The sequence below is a fragment of the Sparus aurata genome, chromosome 3 (genome assembly GCF_900880675.1).
Source record: "Sparus aurata chromosome 3, fSpaAur1.1, whole genome shotgun sequence".
In the NCBI taxonomy this organism is placed as follows: domain Eukaryota; kingdom Metazoa; phylum Chordata; class Actinopteri; order Spariformes; family Sparidae; genus Sparus; species Sparus aurata.
The window spans coordinates 4261546-4287171 of NC_044189.1; the positions used below are offsets into that span (position 1 = coordinate 4261546).

The 25626-nt window shown below is 43.5% G+C and overlaps 1 protein-coding gene across 2 annotated transcripts; it reads left to right on the top strand.

Annotated features, from left to right (window-relative positions):
* The first annotated feature begins 11568 nt into the window (after positions 1–11568).
* LOC115579494 (voltage-dependent calcium channel gamma-6 subunit-like) lies at positions 11569–23959 on the top strand. 2 transcript variants are annotated; one of them, XM_030413065.1, is made up of 7 exons: positions 11569–11622; positions 14828–15572; positions 17868–17978; positions 18184–18292; positions 20780–20854; positions 22375–22512; positions 22587–23959. In XM_030413065.1, exons 2-7 carry the CDS (start codon positions 15363–15365, stop codon positions 22805–22807), a joined length of 864 nt encoding a protein of 287 aa, XP_030268925.1. In that variant the 5' UTR covers positions 11569–11622; positions 14828–15362; the 3' UTR covers positions 22808–23959. The 2 variants fall into 2 exon arrangements, with proteins under 2 accessions (XP_030268925.1, XP_030268926.1); XM_030413066.1 differs by lacking the exon at positions 11569–11622 and adding an exon at positions 12884–12920.
* The last annotated feature ends 1667 nt before the right edge of the window (positions 23960–25626 follow it).

The window sequence follows — 25626 nt, forward strand, 5'->3', positions numbered from 1 at the left end:
TTCACTGTTCCTGTGTGTTCGTGTTGCACTGAGGATGATGTCACGGCAGCTTCACGGGCTGTTGCCATGACAATCAGCGAAGAATCCCACCTATCAGGAGGGAGCACCAGCGGCAGGGGAGAAAGTACCTGGCACCTGACGGGAGTCGAGTGGAGTCAAGCTGTACCTGCGCGGCTTTCATCGGGACAGAACAGGAGTGTTCTGGATGGTTTGGACCCCCTCGTGTTGGAAAGGGAACGAAAGGTTCACACTCAGACATCTTTTATGATGAGCAGGGTTTGTGGTACACGAGAACTCGGTCTGGTTAAAGGGGCAGTTTGTAGTTTTGGAGATGAAATCTAAACTCAGGATTTTACAAGACAAGATCCCAGAACACTGTTTGAAGCTGGAAAGGTGGCAGGGTCCGCCAAAGAAAACCCCAAAATAAAAGAGTATTTATTCATTTTGATTGTCAGTCGGTCAATGAAGATCTTTCTGCGACGACATGTTGCTTCTTGGCACGTTCGTCAGTCTACAGTTGAGGATTTATAGTTTACAGTTTGGGAATATTATGAATCCAAGACAAAGGATGAAAGTGTTGGACGGACTCGACTGACATGTTCAGCTGAACGATCCCTCTTCCTGCACGTCTCCTGTCGTATCACCTGCTGCATCAACCATTGATGTTTGTTTAGATTCAGGACGTCAGTTTCTGCTCGCTTCTTCTCCAACGTGACGTCATTTATGACAGATAAAGGATCAAATCTGAGGGTCAGGCAGGAAGAAACTCTGACAGTGTTTGTGTTCGGTCTGATCGTCGAGCCGGTTTCCCCCACAGAGCCCTCACATGCATTCAGCTGTGGGTTTGTGCATGTAGGTGTTGAGTGGTAGTGATAGTAAGAACAGCAGTGTGGAAGTTAACTGAGTTTCAGTCTACAAAAAGAAGTGAGAAGCGCTCAGAATCAGCGTGTCTTGTGTCTGTGTTGCATGCTGGTCTATTTTCTGCTGCAGCTGGTGGGCGTAGAGAAAAGCTTTCCGCGTCTCCTCCTCCCTGATGGATTTCATCTCCCTCTACGTCTATATCGGTTGTAGAAGAAGAAGAAGAGGAAGAAGAAGAAGAAGAAGACATTGTTCCTGTTGCTTCTCCATCACATGACAGAAATCTGGAATTTAAAACACTGGAAACTCGCTGATGAACAACGTGACAGTTTTTACTCTAATTCCCTAAGTTAGCATCTTAGCATCAAAGCTTTAAAGCTTTAAAACTTCTGCACTTTTCATGCATGTTAATTCCTTATAATCAAGTATATACCTTATAATATTTACACCCAAACTTTCCAGTGAGCGTGCACAGATCTCCTGTGTCTCAGTCCCTCCAGAAAAATGCAATTATGCAATTACATAATTCAATGCATAATCAGCCAAAGTTTGCATATTTATGCGGGGGCAGCATTTTCTCAATACGCCGCACTTTCACTGCATAAATTGCCAATTTCAGCGCAAAAAATATGGGGCTTGCATGATTTCATAATCCCTGCATTTTCGTTGCAAAAAAGTCACATATATCGCAGCAGAAAGTTGAAAAATGTTGCATTTACTTCACACAAGAGCAGCCATTTTCCCCTGTTGCCATGGTAACATTATGAAGTGACATAATTACGCGACGTGAACATCATCAAAAAGCTGCAAACCCCGCGATGAAGCCATGATGAAGCCCGCAAATCAGTCTCATCTGCCAACCAAAAAATCATTCTAGTTTCAAAAACCTTACAGTTGTGAGTATATTAGTAGTATGTAAATGTACGGTACAGTAAGAGATTACACTTTGTGCATTGGAGGCACTTATTTTAACAGAAGATGTCTGTTTTGTACAGCTACCTCTGTAAAACAGGAAGCACACATTTAATTTTTTTTATATTTTATTTATAAATTCTTACAGAAGTTGTAGCATATTCCTTTTGTAAAGCTACAGAACTTGTTTGACTCATCAATGTTTTGTAAGTTTGAGCCATGTGTTTATTAAGGTCTGAAATAAAACAAGATGAGAACTTAAATATTCCATTCTGTGATATAGTATGCTGCTTATCATAGGAAGCAATAAGAAATGACTCTTTATATTAAGGTAATAGTCTAGTGAGAACAGGGTGTTGGGGGAATCACTTTTTTTTTTTCTCCTTTTCATCAAACCGCAGTTTTTGCAAGTTCCCGCGATTTCAATGCATAAAATTCCATAAATATCCTGCAAATTCCATCGAATTCTTTGAGAAAACGTGCCACATAATCAAGGATTTTTGCTCGCAACAATCACAAAAAACTCTCCTCCTCTGACTGTATTTCCATATATTTTGAAAATTACCATATAAATGTCGACATGTCTGTCAGCGATCGTGATGTATAGAGTCATGTATGAGTCATGAGGAGATGACACGTTGGTCAGCAGTAAATATTTCACACCTTACATGCAGGTCTTGTCAGTTCTCTCAGCTTAAGCATGTTTCATAACCCCGTGTGAAGCTGACCTCGTAACTCCGGTGCAGGCTTAATCCAGGTTCCTTTTCGTGGCTCTGACCCGCAGTTATTCTGTTTTTTTTAGCTCAGCCGGGCCACTGAACTGCATTTATTGTTACCTTCAGATTAGGTCATCGTAGTAAAGCCCAGCAGCGCCAAGAATAGAACAGAGTGTGGTTAAAAAAGAACCAGATTGTTGGCTGTTATGTGTCGACAGTTACCGACAAACCTGCTGTGAGCTCACTTTAAACACCACGCATTAAACACAACGGCGTCTGTTTACTGTTAATACATCTTCTGTTAATTTCACGCAGGAAATGACGACTAAAATTGACCATGTAGAGTGGTAAACATGTTAGATATGAAGTAACATCTTAATAGAGGCATTAATATGTTGATTTATTCTTTTTAATCTAATGCTTATTAAATCATGGAGGAAACACTTTAACTGTCCTAAACTGGTCCTGGGTTCTTCTGGGTTAAAGTTCATTATAGTCAGTTTCTTCTGGACCTTCAACTGGAAATATAAAAGACCTAAGTTTTTCTGAAAGACAGCAAATTATAAGCACAGCACACTGTGTCACACTTTGATTAATATGCTTAAAAAACAGTCAACAATTACGTGTATCTTAGGGGGGATGTGCGTAAAAGAAATGAAATTCACATTACAAAGTTTATACGATGTAAAGGGAAGAGGACTAAAGAAAGAAATTAAATTGCACGCTCATTTTAAGTTAAACTCCCTCGTTGTTTCGTGCTGCACACTTTTATTTCAACCACTTATGAGTTGTTGTAGCAGGGATTTAATTATTATTATTCTTCTGTCATTCATTTAATTCCACTGCAGCCCAACACATGATCCTCAATCTGAAATGTACAATAGCTGCATGATGTTCACGAAAAAGACAAGAGAAATTAGAAACTACTGAGTTCGACACAAAAACACAGCGACTAAAATTACAGAGCTGCATTCTTAACTTAAAATCTGGGAAACAAGTTAAGCTGATCTTGATTCGTGCCAACCTGATGGCTCCTCTTGTTAGCTAGCGAGCTAATCAGTCCGTCTAATTGTCATAATTTCCCACCAGAATCAGTGCTGACGGAAAGCTAATTGTTCTGATTTGTTAGTTCACATTTGGAGTTGCAAGCGATTTTTCATTTTTAATCAATTGTGCTTTGAAAAAGTCACCCCAGCGCCTCCAGTAATCGTCAGCCTTGTTGCTCCACCCATCTCTATTAATAAGCTACACGTGGCCACAGTTACTTCATAAAGTTGACGGAGTTGAACGGCTGCATGTTGTCGAAGGAAAACTGAAAGTATCTCTAAGTCTCTTAGACCTGAAGGTCATTAACCCTAAGCCCAAACAAACCCACTGCAAATGACCATCTTAAACGGCTTTGAGCGCTGCAAACCTTAATAGTCAAGGCCTAGAAAGCTTCTTAGAGGTGATAATACACTTACTGTACAAGAAAAGGCAAAATTATGTGGTGTCTTAAAATAACCGTCTCAAAGGATTTGATCGGGGTGAAGAGGCACTCGGTTTTCTTCATCGTTTGGTGTCGTTCCTCATGGGAACTGCTGCGGGAAATGAACCTGAGACTCAGGGAATCAAACCAAAATAACAGTAACTCAGAATGAACTGCAGTTTATTTATGGAAATATGAATTATGATCTAAAATATCAGATTAATGTGAGTCTGAACAACTTTGATTCCTTCTCAAAAACTCTTAATTGCTGACGGACTTTGATGGATTGAACACAGGTACAAAGACAACTTATTAAATGTTTTCTCTCGACATCTTTGATTTTTGTAAATAAATGCTGAATTTGATGGCTGCAGCACATTTCAATGAAGTTGGTAGAGGAACAAAAAGTTGTTGTTGGGATACTTCCTCAGGTGAACAGGTGAGAGTGTCGTGATTGTGTACGATGGAGCATCGTCCACTCAAAATACTGTCTGGAGCAGATACTCTGTAGAGGAGCGTCTGCTAATTCATCGTGCCTCTCTGGGCTGATCTCGTTGGTAAATTGGCATGTTTGCCATTAGCAAATTACTTTGTTAGCCAGCTCTAATTCTAAGCTAACGTATGCTCATCACACTATTAGCACTGTGAAGGAGTGGAAGAGAGGCACAGCACTTTGGAGCACATATCAAGGTCGCATCTGTTGGATTTTCTCTGAAAATTCATCCCAAATCCTTTAGAATTAGTCCACAGGCCGAAGCTGCGTCACAATCTATTCACACGTTAGCAAAAAAGCTGATAAATGCCTGTAAATTGCTCCACATTCATACACAATGCACTTCTAATGAAAGTGCTCCTGTTTCTCGTTGAGGCTCTGACACCTATAAACGGTACGCCAGGGGAAAAATAAGCTATAATAAGATCAGAAACCATCAAAAACATTTCACTTCTCTACATGCAAATCAAACGACTCTCGCAGATGATTACTGTCGGGACGTCGGCACTAATAACGCGACAGAGTTCGGACCCTTCTCTGCATTATTTTTACAGACCGGCTCCCCTCTTTTCTTTTTCTTTCTAGTGCTGCTGAATGATAGCTGTCAGAAAAAACTGATTTTATTCCCAAATGTATTCATGCCAGAATGAAACAAAGCTCTTCACGGTCGCAAAGCGTTTCAGTGCGTGTAGGACTGACAGATACATAATAGTTCTTAGAGAGAGATAAGCACAACCACACAGGAATGAAACTATGAATACATTTGAATATTTCTCCTCAAAACTGAGGATTAGAAAACTTTTTATCATCTGATAAAACATTTGATTGACGGCCGAGGAGCTGCAGCACTATTACAAATGGCCTTGTGTATAATCTGTAAAAAGTTCAGCCTTTTGTTAAGTGACAGAGGGGGTGTGTAGGTGAACAGGAACGGGAGGGTTTGAATCAAATTGTCTGAATTTGATGGAAAAGATTTAAGCACGAGGAGCTTTTTGTCGCCGTTGGAAAACAGTTGTTAACATAATGACAGTTTGCACCTGTGGCCCTGCTTGCTAACATATTCTTTTGTTTTGAGATTCACAAATGAGGCGACACGTTTGAGTTTGACTGAGATTTTATATTATATTTATTCAACACCTGATCCGGAGATATCTGCATGAAATTGGTGTTCATTCAAAAGTAAAGATGCCAAGTTTGGTTTGATGGAAAAACTTTTATGTGAAAATGTTTTTTTTTTTCCGTCAACAGCCTGAGAGGAGAAGCATCTATCTTCAACCGGCCCGGTCCATATTATGTTTTGGTGAATGACATTATCTGAGTCATCACCACCGGCTGAGGTCACCATGACAATAGAAGCTGTCAAATAACGGGGAATAACAGAGGCAGAGGCGAGAGTCATCTTGTCCCGAATCATCATAGTATGGATGGCATGGTTTGGTGCAAAGAATGCATCTGACTGTCACCTTACAGCCAGAGTATATGTGTGTAAATGGGCAAGATTATAATGGCGGAAATACACCGAAATACTGATTTACAGCCACCATTAAACCAAAAAAAGCAGCAGCAGAAGAAGAAGATAGGGAAAACTTTGGAGAACGAGTGGTAGATGGGATGAGGATGATGCGTTTGGCTACGTGAGTGTAAGTGCATCAAATATGTTTGAAATCACCCCAAATAAATGCAGGAATTCACCTAAAACCCTGCTTTACATCATGTTTAGTTGTTTTTTATTGGCCCTGCACACACATGCAGTGCAGGTAGCTCAATCCCAGGTGGAACAAACTAACTGATGAAAATAAATGAACAGAAACCTCCTTTCTTACAATTTTGGAAAAGGCTGATTGCCGATACAATATGGACGTACCGGTGTACCAGCGAGAGGTGCAGCAGGTGGTCATCGGATGGTCGCTGTTTGCTTCGGTTTATATGCTGAAATTACTTGGTAACGTTAAGAAAACGTTCATAGTTTGGTTTAGTACAAGACTTTTTATGTTGCTTTTTGCTGTTGGACCGAACTCGTACCAAATTGTGACCTCTAAAGACTCGTGGCTCTGTTGCTGGAACAACACATCTTATGTTGTGTTCATGGCATATGTTAACTACGTTCATTGACCGATTCATCCACCCGTTTTCCTCCCTTTGCAGACTTTGCTGGTCCTGAATCTACGTCACCTGACTTCCTCCTTTGCTTAAGTTATAATAAACAAGGCCACAAGAGGCCGCCTCCTCACGATAATTTGTCATGAGCTCGTAATGAGTTACATGCACGGTCAAACTATATTGTTGTTTTTCGATGAGGAGCTGCAATTCACCAACGAGATGTTGAATAATGGTGACTGACAGGAATAACACAAGTCATCTTTTTGCTCATATATCATGATTTATGTAAAATATAAACACTCATTCTTGCCACAGAGATACATTGATAAGACAGCGGTATATCATGTGCTCAGTCGCTCTTTTTCTTTGGAAATGTGCTGCTGCTGCTGACTAACTTTCCTCTCAGAGTGTCTGAATGACTTTTAAGTGTCAAACACCAGCACTTACGTACATTTATTCCAACACTGATAGGAGGACTTGTTATCTCTGCTGTGTATTTAGAGTCACGATGCTCCTTTTGTCTGAGTTTTGTTCTGCTGTAATTACATAACGCGCCGTTAAGAAGCGGGAACACTTTCTACATACGATGATGTGGACCGTGACCCGCAGGTCATGGCTGACGCAGGCAGATGATTACGTTTTATTGTCTTTTACACAATTACTAAAAGACGGCAGAGGGAAGAATAACGAGGTCACAGGGAAAATGTGTGTGCATCTGCCTACATCTGTACATGAGTCACAGTTTGAGGAGAGAAGTGAGCTTAATTATACGCAGCAGCTGGCTGCCATCATCTCCTATTGTTTCTTCAAAACTTCCTTTAATGCTTCCCAAACTTTACCAACATATTTCCTCATTTTTGCAGTTTCCACCTTTGATAGGAATCTCCTCGTTTCGCTCTGATCAGACACTGCCTTCCTCACAGGGGAACAAGAAAAGAAGCAGACATTCTTCATTGGAGGTGGGAAAGTTTAACCAGACATGAATTTTGCCAAACCACCAGTTAGTCTTCATTATTGAAGCCTTCTCTCTCATAAAACTGAACCAAAATACAGAGAATAAAACACAGTACTTTGTCTATTAATGTCTGAAATAATTAGGATTAAGTTAAGAACTTCAGTACGATCCCTTGGATGTTAGATAATAGTTGCCTATCTTGAGTCAGGAGCGAAGCTTTCAATTTTCCAGTTGATATTTGTTCTGACCCTCACCGACAGTCATGAGCTGTTGGTAGTGATCGATAGAATGAGAATTTGGATACAAGCAGGCCGGCTGCCTCTGTGACTCGGGCTTGGAGATAGGATGAGGAGCTTCGACATTCAGAGGGAGCTGGGAGTAAAGCTGCTGTTCCTTCGCATCGAAAAAAAGGAGCCAGCTGTGGCAGTTTGAGCATCTGATTAGGATACCTCCTGGGCACCTCCGTTTGGAGGATGTCTGGACCACGACCAAACCCAGAACTAGCTGGAGGGATTATATATGTTTCCTCTGGCCTGAGACTGCCTCAGGATGCTCCAGGAGGAGCTGGGAAGTGTTGCTGAGGAGAGGAATGCCTGGGATACCCCCAACCAACCCTGGATGAGTGGAAGACGAAAGGATGGATGGATGGATGGATGGGTAGATTGCTGCAACAGTACGATGAACCCACAAACCTGAACATGACACCAGAAAAAATCAGAGATACAGGCAGGAAATCAGCAGTCTGGAGCCAAGCTAAACCTCTCAAACTGAAATAAAAAAATCACCTGATTTCTTCTGCCTTTGAATTATTGATTGTTCTCTTCCACAAGGTTAAAACACTATTATTCAATTGTTTCCTTTCCACTGTGGTCTTACATGTTGCTGTAAAGCTTTTTAAACTATCTTTGTGTGTCCAAAACTCAACACCTGTCAGTATTTAACAAAGATGTGACAGGAGCTGCAGTTGTGCAGAATCTCGGCCTGTAAACATGAACCTGGGCTGATCATGCTTCATCCCTCTCGGGGTCATCCATCCTAATGAATCCTCTTGCCCCTTTGTGTTGTTGTAATCTCATCAGACCTCACTGCAACACACAAGTTCAGGGTTGGGCGTCCTGACTTGCTGCATGTCTGACGGATCAGAGCAGCTCAGTATCGCGGCCTCAACCCCTCCTGTTCTTTGCACGCCTCCCTGCTGGGTGGTGCCATCTTATGGCTCGGGTTCAATAGTGCACCGGGCAGATTCAGCGCCGCAGTTTTCCCTTAAAAGGCTTAAATGTCTTTGGCACGCACGTTTAAGGGAAAGTAATATTATGCTGATGAGGAGCTGGAACACCAGAAGGTCACTGGTTCATATCCAATGATTGGCTGGGTGAACTTGGAGTAGAGAGTGAATAAATAATTCTCTCTTTTCCCTGAACACTTACCGTCCAGTTGTCCTTGGACTAATCACCCAACCTCCAGTTGTTCCCGTCAGCCAGAAGCAGAAACCTGTGAAGTCCGTTCACCTACTTTAATAAAAGGTCGAGTCCTTTTTCGGTGTAGTGAAGTTGCAAAAACACATCACAAATGAAGCAATTAATCAATGAATCTGATGCTTTTTCTCAGCTCAGTTCACAAAACCACACATTTCTGCACCACGAGTGAGATGTTTCATACATTTCAGCATCAATAAATGAAGCATAAATCCGCTTTAAGCTACGAAAACAGAAGCTGGAACTACTGAATCATGCCATTCTGTTTCAGCACTTCTTGTAACTCTTCTTGTATTCACCAGTCACAGCGTTAAACAGGTGCTAACTGGCGTTGATCCCACACTTCCCAGTAATTTCAGGGCTAAAACCTCCCATGTAATCGTTTGATTAGTGTGAGCGGCTCGACATCAGCCTCCGTCGTCCGCCTCGGCATGCTGTGCATTTTAATTTTGGCTGCTCCGGCGCGGCGGTGAGGTAACCGTCTGAGCTCGCCTCGTCTCCGTGTCCATCACCCTCCGCTTCTTCTTCTCTCTCCTCTCTCTTCTTCTGGTCTTTTACTTAATCTGTCACTCCCTCCTCTGTCTGTCTTTGTCTGTCTGACCTTCTTGCTTGAACACACACACACACACACACACAACATTTATCACAATGCCAGGCACATCTGACTGCAGTATTCTCTCTCTCCCTCTCTCTCCGTCGCTCTCTATTTCCCAGGCAGCAGACGGGACGAGGCAGCTGCTGACCTCTGCTCAGATGGATGCAGAAATTATTGAATGTATCCTTCTATCATAGCTACATTATTTTAGGGGTCTTCTTACAGCCCCATCACCAGAATAACATGTTGTCTGTTTATGTTTACTGCAAAACACTGATAGGTTTTAAATGTGTACGTGTCATACGATAGCTGTCATATCACATTCATGCTGCCTGTATCGGAGCTGACGTTCATGTTGAGGAGGTGCTTGGGATGGTGCTGGTGTTGCAGCCAGGTGAGACGGCTGCCAAGTGCAGAAACTCAGCGTTCGTATGGTTGAAACCACAGGATATTTTGAGTCATTAGGACATTTTCCAGCTAATTTTGTGGCAACCACGCCAGGTATTTTCAGCCCAAACACCATCTTTTCCTAATGTTTACCAGGTGGTTTATCACAACATTTAAACTTTCTTTCTTTCTTTCCTTCTTTCCTTCTTTTCCGCCAACATAACACTGGTCACGATGTGTTCACGCACCTGATTTTGTACCTTTTACAGCATTTCAACCACAAGATAAATTGTTTTGGCTCCTAAAATGATAACAGCAGGTTTGACCTTGACTCTCCATGACATGAAACAACTGAAATACTTTCTCCAAACACAAGTTTTTAAAAAAAAAATACTGTTAAATGTAAATATTATGTATTCATTTGATGTTATTTTCCCCTCCGTCTGTCTAGATCTGTCCAAGTGCGTATCATAATCTACAGGCCGTTAGGTGTTTTGTGCAACGCCCTCGGTTGATGATGCCCTCACAATTACACAGGTTGCGCTTGATTGCACCAAAGTATCACGAAACTTGAGCGGAACCAGCCCAAGAAGTAGAGCTTTGATTTGATGGGAAAGACGATAACTAACGATAGAACTAACTCATAATTCCCAACCAGTGCAAATTTGGCAGCTTGTGTAGGCAGTATTTTAATTTTTCTGTAAACTTCCACTCCTCTACATTTATTTAATAACGTTACTCAGAGCCAAAGACGTACGTGTCTTAATAAATTGCACATTAAAGGTGAGTTGAGACTGGAGCCGAACCAAAACTAATATAGATGTTTGAGGATTAAAAAGATCAGATGACAATAAACTGGCAGATGTGCAAGAAATGTGAGAAGGAGCCCTTCAATCGACTCCGGCAGACACGAAGACGTCTTTTAGAACTAAACTGTCGTCGTGGGGCGTCCACAGTCCGATCTCACGGCTCCGACATCCGACCACGTGAGCCCCCGACCCAGCAGTGTAACTTGTTTGTCGAGGTGATGAATCTACAATTCCCTCTTCAATCAGCGGGATCGTAGCAGTGGCCGCAGACATGAGCCTCACAGCCAGGGTGGAGCTGACACAAGCCCCCCAACCCGGCTGCAGCCCCCCCCCCCCGGGTCGGCTTTAATGTCATTAACAGGTGGGGGGCAAAAATAGATTGGACGGACGCACAAACCACGCACATGCACACACAGCTAAGGAGTGTGTGTGTCTGTGTCAGTGTGTGTCTGTGTCAGTGTGTGTCTGTGTGTGTTAGTGTGTGACACATTTCCACACAAGTGCATTTTGAAGCTGAGAGACTCGTCCAGCACAACTGTCCGAGTTAGCATAAACAAACAGATTTACTTACAGAAGCTCCAGTGTGACCCTCACACACACACACACAAACACACACACACGGGCGTTTAGCTGATGCTCTTTTTCACCTCCACACACACACACACACACACACACGAACACACCCTCCGTCAGACGTGTGACACCGACTCCCACGTTGACCTCCACCCCCTTTTTTTTCCCCTCCCTCACCCGTCCTCCTCTCTCTCCCCTCTCCCCCTCCGTCACTCCCTCTCCTCTCCTCTCGTCTCCTCGCCCTCCGTCACTCCGAGCAGACGCACACACACAAAAACCAGGTCAGCAACTTGTTAATATCATTGTTGTGATATTTGTGAGGCGGCGGTGGCGGCGAGCGTTGTGAAGCACGCGTGCAGCACGTGTTAAAGAGTGAGAAAATAAAACTAATGTGTCTGATTACAGCATGTTGAGCTCTGGCTGCTGGACTGTTTGGGTGGTGGTTGGTTGGAGGAGGTGGTGGTGGGGGAATAAAGCTGAACGGGCGTCTTCTTCAAAGTGTTTATGGAGTCGCGTTTGCGTGAGAGAACGCAGGAAGTTTTTCTCCTCAGGGTTGATTCCTCGTTGGCTCGTTCTTGGAGACGGGCAGGAGGAGATATTTAAACTTTGTTAAAGTGTGTTTGTCGCCCGGTCACGGCTGTTGTGGCGACTTCTCTTCCTCGAGCTCCTTCAAGTGCTGCATTTCCAAGCATGACCGTGTGGAAGCCGTATAAGGAGCGCTGAGGAGTGAGGAAGTTTACTACCTCTGTGTAAATACTCTGAACAGGTACTCTGATTGGAACAGCTGCTTTTATTGACCTCTGATATTAAACTTTATCTTATGTGGTGACCACTGACCATTTTTAATCACGGACTGATTTCCATGGCTTGTATTTTATAGTGTTTTCTATAACCTGTGTCTGATGCACAAGCTTGCAAGTGCCTTTGAGCAAGAAGCGTGACGCCTTCCTGCCCCTTCGGTAGTATCACTTCAGATTAGACCTACGATGTAAAAGATATTCCTTTTATTACACTACACTTTTATTATTTTGTTGTGTTCGTACGTTATCCCAAATGTTGCCGACGATGTTCAGACCAGAGGGAACTGTGACGTACTCAAGGTAACGGTGTGTTTCATGCGGTGGCCTGACACTGATCACGTCCTGGGAAACATTAGATGACGCGTCAGAGAGGGAGGAAGTCGGTGAACGTGACTGATGCTGCATTGCGCTGTAGTCGGACTCTCTGACATCAGTTTTTACTCTATGCATGTTTGTGTTGTGTCATCCACTGTTTTCATTTCCATTCACTTGATAGAAGTCTTTATAAGCATGCCGAAGACTCCTCCTGTCTATTCTTTAAGTGAATACATCTTAAATTAGCTGTTGAAGTTGCTCGTGAGGCTAACAGACTTAGCATACAAACATCTGTTGGCTGCGGGCGTCTACGTATGTTTCCCATGCAGATGCACCGGGACACATTTAGATTGGAGGTCGGGGGAATACCGACTTGCAGTGGAATCGCAGCAGTGAGTGTAGCATAAATCTTTAAAACATCACCTCGTCTGTGAAGCTTGACATCTGTGGATTTTCCTAACGAGGTACTACTCAGTCTGAAAACTGATGTCAAGCGTTTGAGTTTACGATCAGATATGATAAACTTACGTGTGAAGATCTATAGCTGCATCGTTCTGTGCCGTTTTGATTTATTCTCTGTTCTCTGTGAGCAAGTTTCCTGGAAAACAACCCTAAACTTGCCCTCTGTAGCTCGTTAACAAGACAGACGGTGATGTGAAAGTGAAGTTGCGTGTTCTCCCCAGGGGGATGTGTTTAATCTTTTTTTGCTAACAAGAGGGAGGGCTGCATGTCATGTCTGTTGTCACCACATCCTGGTTGAACGCAGCAGGACAGCTGCTTCGCTCCCCCTTCAGACATAAAGAGGGTTTGAGATTGGAGTGTATCTGCGTGACTTCTCCATCACAGGGCTTTTCTCGGAACGGATAATTGGCTATGGCTCGAACATGATGAGTGGTTTTTTTTTATTTTTTGTGCCGCCGAGGTAGCACAAAGCACAAAGCGTCTCAGAATAGATGGCGGGTTGCGATTCCAGCATGCTGACTGTTTTTTTCTCTACGTGTGTGCTGTCACATAACATCTCAAAATAGATAAGTGATTGTGATTTCACTATGCTAAGTGCTTCTGTATTGGTTTTCTGTGCTAATGAGAGAGACAGCGCAGATGATTATATGTGACTAGAGGAAGCGCTCTCCAGTTTCAGTGCATTTCTTTGCACTCTTCATCCGTTACAATCTGTTTACATGCAGAAGAAAGACTCTTTTTGATTTATTTAAAAAGGGAGACACCGGGTGAACAGGGTAAACATTCAAACTTATATTAAGATATTATTCTTTGTATTACACATTTTCTGAAAACATCTCTGTCACATGGTGAAAAGAGGTTCAAAACTGGTTCATGACTTTTTGAAGATTTAGATTAAACATCCTGGTTTTGTAATACTGGAATTCAACAGAGCAATTTGTCAAGATCCAAAATTATGTTATGCCCTTTTTTTGCACATTATAGATAAATGTAACTGCTGAATCAGGGAATTGACGCCCTAATCTCCTGCTACAACACTTTCTTCAGGATGTAGTTTTCTTCACGAGTCCTTGAGCTTTACAGCTGCAAAAACATCTTATTCACCTGTGACGACAGCCTTTATATAGTTCCATATTTATTACATTTTATACGTAACATTAAATGCGTTGAACTTACATCCTGAAGATGATAAATCGGCAGCCATCATCGCCATCATGAAAAAATATATATCAAAATGATGCCACAGCTTTGTGTTTTGTGACAGAAATCAACATGAAATCCATGTCGATGCTCGCTGGGAATTTCCTAACTCCCATTCTACATGATACATTACAACTTTATGCAACTTTTAAACACACATACTGACACGTAAACATTTCTGTCTTGTTCAAGTGGTTAAAACAGACACCGGCCTGTACTATCAGATTGGTGTAAATCTGAGCTGAAATCATCATCTAAATGTGTATTTTGGATGTTTTTTCCCCCCACACGTTATCGAAGCAACCCCAAAATCTCAAAGTTTACCAGTCCATAAAAAAATTATGTTGTCGTCTGTACTGTCTGCCCTACTTCTGAAGTTACTTGGATCCATGACAGTTTTGCTCTCCAGTCATTCCTTAACATTTATGATTTTGGCAGCCAGGAGTCCGTGAAGACCCCATGTGCCCCTGCTAGCATACTGTTAGCATCGATAGTGCATGCACTCTTTTCCCAGCGTTCATGTTCTGTTTTCTTGGTTTATTTTTGTACCGTGAAATGTCAAACATGCAGCAGATTGTACACCCGCAGCATTCCTCCGTCTGAATATGTCTGCTGGGTGATGAACTGTAACGTATTTCAGGTGATTATGTATCTAAATTCTTCACGTTGTTACTTTAACCTTCTCCTTTTTTCCCTTTCTCTTCTCCAGGAACCTTCACTTCATCCACTTCTGACTTCTACCTCTACAGACGCTCAGTGCTGCACTTTTCTACACATACTTCCTGTCTTTTTTTCATCATGATCCATTTATCAGTTTCCCATCTGTCGTCAAAGCCGCCGTTTTTTCTGGGGCTTTTTCTCACGAGGAGGCTGATTCCTGCTTCTTCCTGCTGAAGTGTTCGGAGATATCGCTCTACCGAGGAGGGTTTAAAACCTTTTCCTTCAGTTTTTCTATCACGCCTTTTCACTGTTTTTATCTATCTTTTCTGTTTCAGTTTCTCTCTACCTCTGTCTTTCTTTGCTTTCCTCTTCCTATCTGACGGATACGCCTGTGTGACATTTTACTTTAATAGTCTTTATCACCCTGTTTTTAATGGGCACAAACTGACAGCACACAACAGTTTTCCTCTGTTTTCGTTCCTGTCTTCAGTTTTTGTTTCCGTCCCCGTCGAGGGAAAAGCTCGAAACAAGCTCAACTTCCAAACTCACTCGATTGTCTTAGTTGTTTTCCATCTCATCACAACATGTGGTCTACCTTCTTGGTGACCGACGAGGAGGGCCGCACGGTGGGCCCGGCGGCGGCAGCATCGGTTGGAGGACCTCCACCTGGAGGACCGGCCCAGGGCCCGGTGGGTCTGACCAACCTGATGTCTGGACGCAGTACGTTTGGGGGGAACAAGCGCCGCAGGACAACATCGACAGGAAAAGCCATGAGTGAGGCCCAGGAAGGGAAGGTGACTGGATTTATATCGTGTCAATGTGTGTTCTCCTTCAGGCGATATGAGCGAACTCCGGAGCTAATGGAACCAATCAATCAAACAGTCGCCTTTCCGACTGAAATCAGGGAGATCTGCAGGGCAAGAAACAAGAAACTAGAGCAAATGAAGGACTTCTGATGTCAGAAAAAAAGTATTTGTGAAAGATGAAATGCAGTTCTTTGAGAATAAGGAGGTAAACTGTATGTAACTGTAAGAATCATAATAATCTACAGGAGTTCAGTAGGGATGTAGTTGCTCAAAGAAAACGTCGCCAGCTGAGATTTCTCATTTACATTGTTTAGAGGACTGTCGTGACACAATGCATTCGCTCTCCACAAACTCTAAATCTAATTCTAAACAAAAAAAAAGTCCCTGATATTTCTCTAACAACCCTTTGAGGAAGTTAATAGCAGACAAAAAGTTCCCACTCTCACCCACTCGTCTCAGCTGCTTCTCGGAGAGTTGATATTTCATCTGTTGAGGACGTTAAAAACAACATTGTTCCGTCCCTTTGGTGTTGTTACATCCTTGCAGCACATTATTGTAGGATGTCTGCTCTCAGCCTAACTTAATTACCGAGCTCTCCTGTTCTCTTTGTGAGTACAGCACAACATGGCCTGATTCCAATGTCCGTCCCTTAAGCGCCGAACTCTTACAGATGTTAAATTGGCGTCACGAACAGGATCAGTGGAAGAAAAAGCGGTTGCAGGGGCGCCACGTGTTGTTCAAGGACATGACTTTCTAGTTACATTAAGCGACCCCGTGACTCTGCATTGTGTTGGGTGGAGGAATGATGAACAGGAAGCTCGGATCTATTTCTATGCTGCAGATTATTCTCTGCATAGGAACACAATATATAGGTCCATACCGGTCCGTTATAAAAGCTATTTTAGCATCATAGCTTGACACCCAAGTGCACTATTTTAAGTATTGACACCAAATTGGCATGTATACATGCGTGACATCAACTTGTTTCAGCTTTGTAGAGGCCTATCAATACATCACAACACCAACATGTTCATACAGAGATGATATGAATATGAACATGTTACATTTGCGCTGAGTGCTGAGCTTTACAACATACCTCAGGCTTATCTCTCCTGAGCTGGCAAAGGTGCCCAGCAACACAATGTACCCTTGAGCGTCTGCATGAGATTCAACTAACTCAAATATAAACCCATCCATGACAATATTAGACCCTTGTAGCCCGTCAGGTGACATTACATATTAAGAGCTAAACAGTCTGCACAGGAAAGAGGTCAGAGTGGATGTTAGGTCCAACACAGAACGAGTTCTTAACTTCAAGGTTAACTTCAGTGATGAACCTGCAAGCAGTTTTTGTGCCGACAGTACTTCTAACCAAATTAGGACTGTGTCACAACTTTAACCATGTGTTTGAAACGCTTTCTGGAAGAAAGGTCACGTACGTGATGCCTCGACAAACAAGTGTTGTCGAAATCAGGAGACAAATTCCTCTTCCAACCTCCCCAACGTTCAGGTTTTATCCCCTCGGGTCAGGAGGCTAAAAAACGATCTTGGTTTTCACCGACCATGAGTGATAAACTCACAGACCAGGAGGTCACCGTGCCCTCATCATACATCCTAACCTTGATACAGGGAACTTTCCCCCACACCAAGAAGACCATGTGTTGATAGTTCACAGTGGATCAGCCCAAGGAGAAGAAGCAACTCACTGCCAGAGTTAATGTTAGCTAAAACGTATGTTTCTGTAAGTTTAGGCCGCCACAAAAACAACTGGAGACGATGACACACAGACAGCTTTGGTTGCCACAACATTATCTGGAAATCTTCCCAAAGAGTCTGACTGCTGACGCCTGCTTGGCGGCCTTGTGGCATGTAGTAATTATTGTTGTGGCCTGGATCATTTCTGATATCTTCAGAGTAGTAACGACCAACAAAACAGGACAAAACGTTAGTTTATTCCTGAATTTAGTCTCAAATGGAGACGTGAAAGCAGATTTAAATGGACAGTCAATCTCCTTTTTCCCGGAAGACTTCATGCACAGTGGCAACCAAATAGCAGAGTTAAAGGAAGGTTTATAGGGAACTGATAGGAGATGTTGTCATTATTTTGCAATTGACATTTACTTTATGATGATAGGTTAAAGCAACAAGTCCATAATGGGCTGGAACACTGTTAACGCAGGCTGCTGAGGAGTAACAGATCTTTTAGTAACTCTTAAATTCAGTGTTTTGAACATGTTTTTCAAGTAAGTATTTGATATTAAAGTTGTTGTGTTGTGTCACCAGATCAAGTTGGCGTTCTTCGTGGCCATCGTGGGCGTAGTCCTGACAGTCCTCGGGGTGGGGACTGAGTTCTGGGTGGAGCTGGCACCTCCTAAACATTTCTACAACAACCAGGTGAAGTATTGGATGTAGCAGCAAACAGGTATTTTCACCGGCGCACGGACACATTCAGGGATGTTTCCTGCTGTAAAAACACAGACAAACAATTTCCTGTTAGAAATGAACCACCGTTTGGTGTCTGAACCTTTTGATGGATGGAGGAAGAATATCACTGCTGATCTCGTCTCTATGAAAAACCTCTCTGATGTTGCTTTTGCAGACCTGTCTGACAGCTCACTACGGCCTGTGGAAGGGCTGCACCAAGACCTTGTGGGTGGCTGATATCGACCCGGAGAGAGAGAGCTGCGGACCTGCTGAACTACCCGGAGGTGACTCAGAGATTTAACTGGCTCGGTCGGGTGGGCGGCTGTCGAACTTTTATGATGGCATACTGGTGTGTGTGAGGGAGAGAGTTTAAAGCAAGATGATTGACGGAGCGGCTGGCTGACTGGACGTTTGTCAAACCGGCGAGCTCGTCGGACAGCTCAGTTTAGGGGAGCGAGTTAGCATGAATGAGTGGTCTAGCTTGACAAATGGAGCTTGGCTCACAGTTTGATGGCTGGCTGGATGAATGTACTGCCTGAGTCATTGTTAGATAGTCTGAGCCTGAGAGTCCATAAGCTGCTTTTGGGTCGAGTGAAAGGATACAGCGTTAGAAGTCATCAGCTCTTGGGGAAATACCTGTTTGATTTCAGCCTGACGCGTCTTTATTTTAAATTGTATTTTACGCGGGGTGCAAAGAATGGCTCATTGAAATAACGACCGTGGGTTGAAAATGACATTCAGACTTCTGACTGGACTTTCTTTACTCGAGGGTGGCAAAGATTATTAAAGCCATTTGCCAGCATGGCTCAGCGTTTCCATGACTCACCTGTATAAACTCCCCTTTTGAAGAATGACTCACATAACAAGCAAAATACAGAGCGACTGAGAAAGAAAAGGTCCACCAGGAGCTCTCTGAGTGTGTGTTTGCCATCAGGGTCAGACAGGAAAAACCTGGAGAGAGATTAAGGAGAGAAAGTTTCACATTGGTTGCTGGTTTAGTGTGAGTGCACTGGGACAACCTCACCAACACAACCAAACATGAAGCAAGTGCAACAACGAGGAACAAGTTAGCTGATAATACTGACTAGTCCAACAGTGGGCACACCTTTGCATCTGTCTTGCAGTCTTTTATTTCTCTAAGCGTCTCTTTCTTGGGCTTCTTCTACCCCCAGTGCTCCAGTCCCAGCTGACTGCATGGCTAACTGAGCTAACTAGCTAATAGCAGCTACAGTTAGCAGCACTAGCGTTTACTTTAGCAACAAGTCAAGCTGACTGTCTGCCAGGAAACTCCACAAATCACAGAGTTACAACACGATATGATTATACGATCTTGTCTTGGACTCAAATGCTGCACACATAAATGTCTCTAAGTTACAGTAAAATAAACGACATAAAACAGAACAGCACCAGCTGTGTCGTATTGCACCCGCCCCCATGGAAAAACACATTGCACATGGCATTTATTGCACACACCCCAAAGAGTTTGGGCGGAGCAGTCGCAGTGAAAGTCCAGTTTCAGTGACATAGATGTTGGCGTGTGAAACTTGGTGCTTTAAAGCATTAAACACTTCTTGTTGGACATCATAGCTGCCCACCCAAGTTACATTGTTCAAGAACAGCCATTAACAGAGGCACCATTCTCCTGATTATAAGTCAGTGTAAAAAATGATTTTTTATGTAAGATAAAATAGTGCATATGCAACTTCATTGTTGTTCATATTAGTCGTGTTTCCACAAAATGTCAAGCAAATTTTAAGCCAAAAATCTGGTGTGCTGTGACAAACCTTTTGGGTGTTCAAACTCAGCTACGTAAAGCATAACTTTGTCAGAGGATGACGCAGCGTAGACTGTGTGCTTTTATTTAAACAGAGGGTAGAGGTGAAACAAACCAGGAGACAAAATGGAGAGAGATCTTCTGGGATTACTTTCGACGGGGCATGTTAGCTAGCATCGGCCATGTTTCACGTAGTCCCTCGACGACAAAGACGTGTGATGATCATAATGTAGAGAGCAGAAACAGCTGGTCAGTCATGAGAGTTGAATGTTTGCTACGTCAGAGTTTATTCTGCAAATCTGCTTCCATTTGATTTTTGCAAATTGGAGGACGTTTCCATCGATTTTCTAAGACGATATTCTTCAAAATGCTCCCTGGAAGTGACACATCCTCCATACTGTTCATGTTGTTGTTGCACCTACGATGGAACAACACGAACCACGTCTCACGTAATGAATTAAGGTGTGCACATGGTCAGTAAAAAGAAAGTCCAATCATTGTCTGACCGGCTGGTTTCAGAGCCACGTCAACCTTCGTTTGTTGACTGATACATTCGGCTCCTCAACAGAACCGGCGCTGTAACCCTGATAACTCGTGTGGGGGCAGAAACACCCGAGAACGCTCTGAGGATTTAGCTTTGATCACGATAATTAAGAGTGATGTGCGCGCGTGTTTTGCCTGCCTGTGTGCACAAAAGGTGCGAGGGAACAGATAGAGGTGTCACATTCTATTTGACGGCCAACGTCTAATTACTGTAACACTTCATCAGGACGACAGAATTGCTAATTGTGCAGGAAGCATCGGACTGTCACCTTCAGCTCGTCGTTGACGTTCACGGCTGATTAACGTTTGATGGAGAATTATTTGAAAAGCAAAGCGTGTGAGGCTGAGAGAGAGAATGTGGCTGCTTGAATCTCAATAAGATGCAGATTAACCGGTCGCCGTTTAAGGTTTTCTGTCATTTTACAGTAGCTGTTTTCTCTCTTCCTTCCTGCAGAATCCAACTGCACCTACTTTAAGTTTTTCACCACGGGGGAAAACGCTGTGATGTTCCAGAAGAAAACGCAGAGGAGTGAGTCACACACACCTCTTTGGCCTCTCTCAGCTGCTGTCCCACCTCACCGCCCACTCCCTCTTTTCTTTATCCCGGCTCTCCCTCTTCCCTCTCTCTCTCTTTTTTCTCGCACTCTCTCTTCACTCTTCACGATCCATCCATCCCTCTCTCCCTCTGTCCTTTTCCTTCCCTGTTCCGTCTCCCTTCACCTCGCCTTGCACTCTCTCAGGTTTGGCCATTGTCTGCTTCTGTGAGTGTTTGAAATCTATTCCGCCTACGCTGCGTTCAAGTGTCTCCAAGCTGCCGTCTAACCTCCCATTTCACTGGCAGCTCCATAATGTATTGAGATCACACAGTGCCATACGCCGAATGAAGACAGACAGACGTACATTAGAATCTCATTCTTCGCTGTCGGCTGTCACGCTCAATGTAGTGATTAAATAAATACAGCCGTGAGCGTATCGAATAGTGTGCTGGAGACTGTCGCACTTCATGTTCGTCTTCTTTTACGGTTATCTTAAAGCAACGCTGTCACATCCAAGAGCTCCAAGCTGATGTTTCTTGGATGAGCAAACACAAAAACTCCACATTTAAAACCCAGTTTGATCATTTATAAAGGCGCTCTTATGATCTTTAACTCGGATTGTGCATGTTGGCTGTTTTCTTCCTGGGTCCACTTCCATTCCAGGGTCGGATCAACCAATCAGCTTGTTTGGTTCTCAGGGTCAAACGAGCTGATTGCTAAGATTTGGGAGGTTTGAGCTTCAGCTCTGTCAGCTTTTGGTTACCCATAATGCCCTTCATCGCGTAAATCCCTGCAATTTGGACAATATCAGACTAAGAATATCACTGGATGGAAATAAATAAATCCACAAAGTACAGTTTAAAGTCATGTATCCAACAGTTTGAAGGCTTATCATGATTGGCAGTGACTCCCACAACGACTATATTACTGTTCCCAACCTACAGGACTGTTATGGCGTTCCAGTGACGGGCGTAGTTGACCGTCTTCTTCGAAAAATGACCATATAGGCCAACTATCTTGACCCATATCTACCTTTCTTGTGGTGGCGACCTCTTGTGGCTGTAGTAACTGATACGGCTACAAAGGATATAATCAGACGAAGTAAGGTTGGGTCGGGTCAAACACAGGACAGGACTGCTGTTTATGTTCAGTGTGAATCCAGAAGTCAACACTGAGATCTTTTTAACTCACTAATGTAAAGTTACGCCACGTACATAACAGAAGTTACATCGGTACTTTAACGACATGTTTTTATGCCAAAACATTTGGTATGAGGATGTGTCAGGATCTCTGTTGTGTAGTTGCACATGGTTGGGTTTAGGTACATACGTACGTTACGTGGGTAACTTAAGAACAGCGGTCTCTTGGTGAACATCCTGTGTTTGTCCCATCCATTCACCTTCTTCTTTGAATCATGACACCTTACTTCCTGCTTTGCACATCTACTGATCATATCAGATGTTAATATAATGGTGTTCCCGCAGAGTTTATGATGCCCTCTTCCTGTGTGCAGATCTGAATGTAGCGGCAGCCATGTTGGCCCTGTTCAGCCTGTTCCTGATGGTGATGGGGGCCATTTGCATCACCATGTCTCTCAGTAAAGAGATCATCTTCTTCCTCAAGCCAGCGTCCTTCTGCTTTATTCTGTCAGGTCAGTAGAGGCAACTTTAGGAACAAATCTGTTCCACGCTTCACGTAACATCCACCTGCGTAACTCCTCCACAGGTATCATGGTGCTTCTCTGTCTGATGGTGTTCCACCAGTCCGTCATGGCCTTCCTGGCCAGCGACCACACGGTTCCTCTCCACCACGAGCTCTCCTGGTCGGTGTCGTGCATCGGCTGCGCGGGGGCCGTCCTCATCGTGGGCGGCGTCCTGTTCGTGCTGCTGGCGCTGCCGTACAGCCCCTGGCAGAGGTGTCTCCCTCAGAAGGACAGCAGCAGCTAGTGGCCCGGAGGTGGTGTCGCACTTTATCTGCTCCCTCTGTCGGCGGGGAGGGAGGAGGGAGGAGGGAGGAGGAGCGAGGGTGTTTCCCAAAGACGTCTGAGCAAAGAGATGTGTTTTTTAAATGGAAGATTGATGGTAGATTCACAGAACGTGTGTCTGTCATCACAGTATTCTTGCTTGTTGATATTTTGTTCTCACTGTTTGACGGCGAGTCATTCTGGACTTTGATTTATGACCCCTTACTTCCAAACTTATAGCGTGTTAGCTTTCCCTTTTAGTCTCATTAACTGCGGTGAAGGAGATGCTCAGATGTGTTTGGGAAACAGTCCTGTATTGTCTTACTAATCATCCTGCAGGGTTTGGAGGCAATTTACTGTTAGTTCATTCAGTAAATTAACAAATAAAATGCGTATTGTGTAAATGCTGTTGCTAAAGTTGCTACTCTGTCCCCTTTAGAGTAAACGTATTGTCAAGCAATCCTTTATAAGCCAGTCTGAGGCGTATCGGCCGACTGGTCACCTGCTGCAGAGCCAAACAATGAAGTCTTTGCAGCGACTCAGGTGATGTGAGGCGATGCAGCTGTTGCAAAAGTGCCTTCTAGGACGCCTGAAGATGATTAAACATGATAAAGTGCCCTCGAGGGTTCACTTTCCCCTCAGACATCCTGATTGTTGTGTCACTCGTTTTTTTATTCGCCATATCTGTGCTTCGACAATGAATGAAGTGAACAGTTGGTTGACCTCCCATCACAGAACCTCGTTAAAGAAACTTGTTTTTTTTTTTTTCTCAGTGACGTGTGAAATAAAGCAATAATATTTATTTAGTTTAGATTTTTATGTTTGTCCTCAAACGGCTTCCAGGCCGCACCGCTACCTTCACACTGTCCCTGTGGATGTTTTGTTTTGTGCTTGTGTTTGCATCACCGTTAGATTCACATGTTCTATAGCAGGTATTTAAAATCAGGTGTATTGTTGGTGAACATTTTGACGCGCAGATAGAAGACTGTAGACTTGTCGAGGAGTCGAGGGCACGCCGTGTTCAATCAGCTCGACGTGTGACACGCCGCTTTGTTTTTACCTTCACCGTTCCTCTCAGATGATTTATGTAAAGTGCTTCTCTGTGCTGAAGCGTCTCTGCAACTTTTTTTTTTTTTTTTTTGTTGAACTGGAATCGATTGAGTATGAATGACTTCATTTTATTATTAAACACGACATGAATATTTAATGTCATCCCTCTCTCGGGTTTCATTTCTCTCTTACTCTTCATTCTCGACACGTTCTCAGCTCACAGTCGCCGCCTCCTCAATATCACCTTTTTTATGAACCGTCTCATTTTACACCTCGTGATAAAAATGACTGCTAACTAGTGACATATTTGATATGTCGTCTTTGGGTTTCTCTGGGATTATGATCGGTTTTGAAAGTAATAGATAAAACTAAATGTATATTCAACTGAAGTGTTTTAACATTTCTGCTCTCTGCCCGTGAAAAGTAAAGCAATAACATCTTCACGATCACAGAAGAGAAACTTAAACCTTATTGTTCCTGAGGGGGAATCTGTCCTGATCACACTGCTCCGGTCTTTTGCTTCACATTCAATAAAAATCCCCCAAAACACGAGAAATCAAATGAAATACCAATTTCCTCCTCACAAGCTAACAGCAAACTGTGCAAAGCAGCAGGAAAACGCTCTGCGACTGTGACATACAACAAAAGGTCCGGGGCTAAATTTGCACTCTGGATGTTGCAGTAGCATGTTACATGCTGTTATATGATACAGTACATACTTAGACTGCCAGACCACCGGCACGGCCCTTTTACCTCCTCCTCTATGTGAGCCATGAGCAGTTAGAATGCTGATATTTCCGACAGCATGTGAACGCAGCCTAGAAATGAAATGACAGACGTGTTGCAGTATCGTCACATTCCAGTGGAGATGAAACGTTTTGGTTTATTACTTTCAAACCAGCCGTTTGTGGTCTTTGGTTCACTTGACGCAGACGATCACTGAGTTAAAAATCGAGCGATAAGATGAACTTCTCGTGGAGTGTTTGGACGGCTCTCACTGGAGGTCTCGGCCCCTCCTCGACCCCCCTCCTCCCTCTGCTAACGTTACCACCGTCTCAGTTCTTGTCGTCCTGCTCGCAGCACATCTCAGTCACCAAGCTGACCTCCTTCCAGGCTCACGTCTCTCTGAAGCGTCTCCCATGCTGTTCGGCTGCGACCTCCTCACTAAATATAGACCGTGGCAAATAGGACTGACGCGGCAGGAGAAACACAAACCTGGAGACGAGCTGCGCACACAAACACGCTCTCAAATTCACTTGTTCGAGCGCACACGTGTGCACATCCTCCGCACGCAGTTCGTCTCAACTGTGTGCGCACGAACGCACAGATACAATGATGGACACTCGAGTGTTCACAGCAAGCGCTGACGTCACGCATTCCCAAACGTCATCCAATCCACTTAACTGCACCGCAGAGAATCAAATGATCCCTCTCAAATTAATTTGAGAAGCCAGGAAGCAGAGTGAGCGCGGATATTAAGTCGTAAAAGCTACAACTTTTCTCTCGGAGTCAGCAACGTATGCAACCAACACCACAGGTTTGTCGTTTTGGCAAACTGGCCGATATCCAAGTGGTGTATCAGTGAACGAGCCGCCACTGCATCAGCCATTTTATCTGAAGACGAAGCCCAGACGCCAGAATAAAGTGTTTACATTGTACATATCTGCAAACCATTGGATATGTCAGACTAGTACGTGTCATACATATGATATCAATACGTATTGCATCACATGACGTGTGTGAGCTGAGTTA